Here is a 6000-nt window from a genome sequence, read left to right as displayed (position 1 = left end):
ACAGGTTTAAACAAGTTTCCAATCACTTAAACTGGTTTATATGTAACTTTTGTCCCTAGCCTTGGGCGATAGGACTGTCAACAAGCATGTCTCGTCCAACACTGCTAGGGATGTTTAGATTTGAAAAAGTGAGAAGATGAGGCCCAAAGCCAGAAACATTTCATGCCCCTGAGTAAACTTTTACTGCGGAGCAAGAGGGGGAAATCCAAAGTTTGGTGTAGAGAGCTGCATATCATATGCAGCTATATCAAAACTTTTCTGCTGGAGTTTTCCATCAAAATGGGAAAGCTGCAGATTCAGTTCATTTGGCGTGTTTGGGAAGTGGGATGCAGCACTCTGTTTGGTGACATTTTATCTGTTTCTGGCTGTCTCTTGCATGATATTGGAAAAAGGAGCAGCTTGATTGTTGAGAGTTCAAGGTCAAGATCACAAGGTGTGGAGTGACAGGAAGTAGCGGTTGCTCAGTGCGGTCAGAAGCCAATGATGGGTCAGCAGAGCTTTGGGCAGGTGGCAGTGGCTGACTACATTGCTTTAATATTATTTAGTGTCGTGGCTTTACAGAAATTGTGGGGACGACCACAAATACAGCCACTGGGGATTAGCAGGTGGGCTTGATGTAAATGAGAATGGTCTTGTAATGACCTATCAAAGACATGCTAATCAAGTGAAGTTGACAAGCAGCCATATCTGTTGTACTTCCATTTATTTTCTACATGGAACTTGGCCTTATAAATAGGATCATGCTAATGCAACACTCATTACAAATAAAAAAAAATAAATCCTGACCATGACCAGAAAGTGCAAAATCACTGTCCTTGCGTCCAGAGCCAATGGCAAGTTTGCCGCCCTATCTGTGAGCAGTTGGAGACCGTATGGATGTTGGTGTTTGTACTAGAACAAAGGCTCATGCTTATCATTATCCTAAATGCAGACAAAATGTCTGGCACAGCTCTGTGCCTTTGTCACTGGGCAAGCAGCCCGTGAATGAGAGAGCGTGAAGGTCGTTTCGGTACATTTCTTCTTCCAGCTTCCCATTATGAACCAAGCCTGGTGTTTTCTTTTTACATGCCCTGCTGCATGGTGAATGGTTTCAAAATGAATGTGTGTGTACATGCTGAAACTTGACTGCCTCCACTTTGTTTGGCCATGGCTTCTGGTTGTAAATTGCATCAGTAGAGAGCAGGCTGTTCTCGCTGTGAAGGGGTGGTTGGGATGGGAGGACTGAGACTCGCTGAAATCGTAGAAACTATCAAGTGCACCCCACATCTGAAATCACAGCGGCATGTCGTCTAAGGCAGATGGGAAGGTTTTTAATCACATGATCCAATCACACACGGTAGGCAGCAGTCAAAATGGCTATAGCAGTCTTGTCACATGAATGAAGTCATTCACCTGGCATTGTGTTAGTGCCCATTGTTGCTGTGTTGTATAGGGACTGTTTTTAATCCCCAGAAAGGTAGTTATGCAACATGAGCTTTCCCTCATAGTCTTGTGACAGTTGGCTAAGAGCCTGGCTAAGATTGCTTCAGAGAAAGCTGCTGGTTTTTATGGAGTGAATTCATATGGGGGGTGGGGGACAGAGTGACTCAGGGCTGGCTTGGAGCCTAGTACAAAATGCTTCCCGGTGACTGGGGAACCTGCTGATGGCAACTAATGTTTCCAAGCTTTCTTTGCCACAGCAGATGCAGCTCTACCCCTGCCTGACTCTCTTATGGTTCCTATGACCCTGTACCCAGCAGTGTGTTTGGGGTTTGAGGGTGAGATGTTGCCCCCCCCACCCTAAAGAGGCTTTGCTGTGGAGGGCTGAGCCCTGCGTCAGATGCGGAGGAGAATGGGGCATAAGGAGGAGCCCTTGGGGAGTTCATGCTGGTACCTGTTCCTCAGCTGTAGCAGCCTGAGTCCACCCTCCCCTCTGCTCTCCAGCGGTCAGTATAATCCCATTCCTACCTCCCTTGCTCCAGCTGCTGAAAGAGATCACTATGCCTCTGTGGGCAGGAAACCAACAAAGTGAAGGATATTCAAATTTATTATAAGTTTCAGCCTGGAACATAATCGTAGCTCAAGGGAACCCAGTGGAACAGATAGCTTTTGCTCCTGTTGGTCATTGCTTCTCTTGTTCTGGCTTTTCTACAGGCTGCATACAGAAAATATTAGGGTGCCTGCCTTTTCTGGTTTGGTGCCCCAAATGCTCAAAGAAACATCAAGTATTGTGCAGAATCCCCTAGAGGATGAAGCAGATTTCAGTCCTATTGAGATATTGAAGCTACCAAAAATCAATTTCTAACTCGCTTTCTGGGCTGGAAGGAACAGGGAGCTCAGAAGAGCAGGTATATAATCTCAGAAGAACTTCTCCAGGTGGTTACTGAGAAGGTATAGGTGGAGCCTGAAGCCAGTTGCATCTGGATGCAGAATGTTTTCAACAAGGCACAGTAAAAGGGAGAAAACTCCTTAAAGTTGTTGTCCTTGTGATTCTTTTAAGGATTTAGGGATACTCTTCTGGAAAGCAGAAAGTCCTAGTCCCGAATCCCATTCATGAAGTTTTCAATATTTTTCCGGTTGGGTGTCCCCAGGTTTGGTTATCATGAGGCCAGAAGGCCATTTGCCAGAATCCCAAGCTGGGAATGCAGCATGTATGGCTGTGTATACATGTATTGTATATGCTGTTATAAAAAAGCATAGCATGTACAGATTTTCATATTATTCAGAGATTTGCCCAAAGTTTTACTTAAGTTTGATATTACTCATAATACATGGGAGGGGGAACACTATTGCATTTACAGTCTGACAATTTTGTGGTTGTTCCAGGAAAAGAGTGTTTTGAGGGCCTCTGGGTCCTGTTTATACCTTTAAATTGAGCAATAAAATAACCAACTTGATAAAATTATTTTTCCCCTCCAAACAAAAAAATCCCAGCCTGGACATTCTCCTATTTACTTTGCAGCCTTCAAATCAACACCAAGGAGAAAAACAATGTACAGCAAGTAGCGTTTGAGGCATGAGGGACCAAAGATAAGATTGATAAAGCAAGTGGGATTCACACAGTCTCAGCCTTTACAAATGCCCTGTACAAAGGCTTGGTCAACAAGCAACAGTCCTCAGATTGACTATATTCGACATATTACTAGTGCCCATTACACAAGTTTCCCATTCCCCAGGCATGGTTTGGTGGGGTTTTTTGGTTTTGTCTTTCTTTCTTTCTTTCACGAATTCGTGAAGCGTTCTTTCGTTCTTTCTTTCGTTCTTTCTTTCTTTCTTGTTTTTTAAAGGGGAAAAATAGTTCCTGGATTGAAGAAGCCTTCAGTTGCTGAAAAGAGATACTTAGTTGCATACAAGTTTAGTAGGGTCCAGGTGAATGCAGGTGAATCATCTGCTTCCCACAGTATCACTGCTGCTTGGCCTGTCTGTATCTGGGGCTCCCCTACACTGCTCAAGATGGTCCCTGACACTTTTGGCCAATCCTGCTGGCAGCAGCACTAAATATTGATTAACAAGAGGTACTGGTGCAAAGGTTTATGTTTCAGTGAGGTGTCCAGTGCCATTTTGGCAAATGCCATTTAAGGCATTCCTGAGCACCATGAGGAAATGAGACGGGGGAAGCTGTTCCTGAGATCCTGTCTCTGGCAGTGCTCCAGTCTCCAGACAATGTCTCCTCATTAGTGCACATTTCCATCTGTCAGAAATATCCCCCTTGTTGTTCTTCTCCCTCCATCCAGTTGCAGGTTACATGACTGTTTTCTTTTTTGTTTTGTGTTTGGGGTTCTTTTGCCCCTTTTAAAATGACTCTTACTTTATTTTTCATCCTCATCGCCCTCACTCATGCTGCTAATGGAGGCTGAGGCGGCTTTGGGAGAAGAAGGAGGCGAGGCTTTATTGGAGAGCCATGGGAAGGGTGGTGATGGAGAGCGGGATGGTGAGCGGCCTCGTGTTGGGCTGCTGGTTGGGCTCTGTCTTGGTGAGAAGGCCTGGAGCATCCGTCCACTTCGCTCCTGAAACATCTGTTTCTGAAAGGCAATTTGAGAAGAGACCCTGTGACTAACTCACCATGGTTGGATGGTTTGCCCACCTGGAAGCCCAGTTTAGGGGGAGGGCTGTTTTCTGCAGAGCAAGAGGGCAGGGGTGGATCCAGGGGAGGTGTATGGGTGCACTTGCACCCCCTTTTGATTTTTGCTGCACTGAAAATTTAAAACCAACTACCTGGCAGTGGCAGCAGCATTTCTAGTCAGGCAGCGTGGAGAGAATCACTTGACTTCCTGGCTCAGTATAATTTCTCTGATCCCTTCTGAGTGATTCATTCTAATGAATCGAGTCTGTGTTGATGCGCTGGAATGCCAACATGCTGGAGCAGCCTCCATGTTTGTATATAGGTGCCCCATGCTCTTTAGTTAATGTGCATTCAGACAGGCTAATGCACATTCTCTTAGTAACTCATAATGGAGGTACTAGATTTAATGCGCATTAACTAAAGCATGTTAATGTATTTGTAGACGTGCCCACCAAGTACAGGATTTGAGCCTACTGTTGTAATGCAGTTAACAGTTCTACTGATGGACGGGCAGAATAGATCTATTTACTACTGCCCCTAATGGGTTGCTTCTGCAATACCACCAGGAATCAAAAGTTATTGGAAGCCCATGGTCAGATTTTGCAAGCCTGGTGCAGCACTGGCAGTTAACTGCATGTGAGCACACCTTTGACCTTCACCTTGTCACTGTAGCAAGGAGAGAGGAAAAATACTGCATATAGGCATGAAGTGAAATCCAGCACTCGTTCAAATTAATAGGGATTTCCCTACCGATGTCAGTAGGGCCTGAATTTCAACCAAGGAAAGGACTTTGTAAACCAGAAGATGCCATTCTTTTTTTATACAGCATCTTTATAGACACCAAGTCAGAGAGAGCCCCTGTCCTCCAGACAGAAAAAAAATGAATGCTACTGGACCATTTATGGAGCTAGCAAAACATTTATACTGAAAATAACGTCAGTGAGGATTGATAGAGAAAACTCTTCATGCTTAGGAATATTATTCAAGTTTAGTTGAAATATGGCAGGTCTGGAAAAGCCTGAGCATCACTGCACAAAAATTTGCCTCATATAGCTAAATAAAACGTTAATTTATGCAAGATACTTACTATATTCCCACTTGCTGGAGATAATTTCATTCATAGCCTACACTCACTCCCCTTCACCCTGCTCTGCTGCCTCTCTTGAGGTTAACTTTTAACTTCTCCACTGTGAGTTAAAAACGAAGTCATCGAATTACAGAGGATCATAGTATCATTGGGAAATAGAGCTGGAAAGGAACCTCTAGCGATCATGTACTCCAACCCCTTCCCTGAGGCAGGATCACCCCTTTCCAAACTATCATATACAAATCCTTTGTCTAACCTGTTAGCAAACCTACATAGTCAATCCTCACACCACACAAGTCCTAACACCCCAACCTGCCACAGCTAAAGCAGAGGGACCACAATGGCTAATGCCCTGCTGCTGCACAGGTTGTTAAAACATGCTTCAGAGAGCGCAGGAAAAGGGCCACATCCCTGCTGCAGAAGAAGGCAAACTCTCCCACAGTCCATGCTAGTCTGATAATGGAGTGCAATTCCTTCCTGACCCCAAATATGGTCTGACCCTGAGCAGTGGGGCAAGACCCTGTGGCCAGGAACCTCCAAGTCCCAGAAGGAGCACTGGCACACCCCAGTCCAAATCCCAACTCTGGGTTTCAGCAAACACCCAATGCCTCTGAGGAAGGGTTAAAAACAACAGCAACAAAAAAGCCTGATGTAGCAGAAAGAAGGGGACAATTCTTTCCTGGTCCCATAGGGAAACCAAAGCCCAAAAGCATGGGAAATGCCCAAGGCAGAACATAGGCATAGCTACATCTTGATCATCCCTGAAAATCCTTATCCAGTCTATTCTCAAACACCTCCAAAGATGGAGAGTCCACAACTTCCCTAAGCAGTCTATTCCACCGCCTCACTTCTAACAGTGAAGACGATTTTC

General features: G+C 44.9%; 1 protein-coding gene across 3 annotated transcripts in view; it reads right to left on the bottom strand.

Moving 5' to 3' along the window:
* Window positions 1-686: 686 nt before the first annotated feature.
* The window catches only part of PCYT1B (phosphate cytidylyltransferase 1B, choline), a 62470-nt gene continuing 57156 nt past the window's right edge, over window positions 687-6000 (bottom strand). For all 3 annotated transcript variants that reach the window (XM_019495134.2, XM_019495133.2, XM_019495136.2), the window contains one exon: window positions 687-4001. In XM_019495134.2, coding sequence (XP_019350679.1) covers window positions 3789-4001 — 213 coding nt within the window. In that variant the 3' untranslated portion in view covers window positions 687-3788. The remainder of the gene's footprint in view (window positions 4002-6000) is intronic.

This window comes from Alligator mississippiensis, chromosome 1 (genome assembly GCF_030867095.1).
Source record: "Alligator mississippiensis isolate rAllMis1 chromosome 1, rAllMis1, whole genome shotgun sequence".
In the NCBI taxonomy this organism is placed as follows: domain Eukaryota; kingdom Metazoa; phylum Chordata; order Crocodylia; family Alligatoridae; genus Alligator; species Alligator mississippiensis.
The sequence above is the reverse complement of the archived record's forward strand: the minus strand, read 5'-3'. Positions and strand labels throughout refer to the sequence as shown.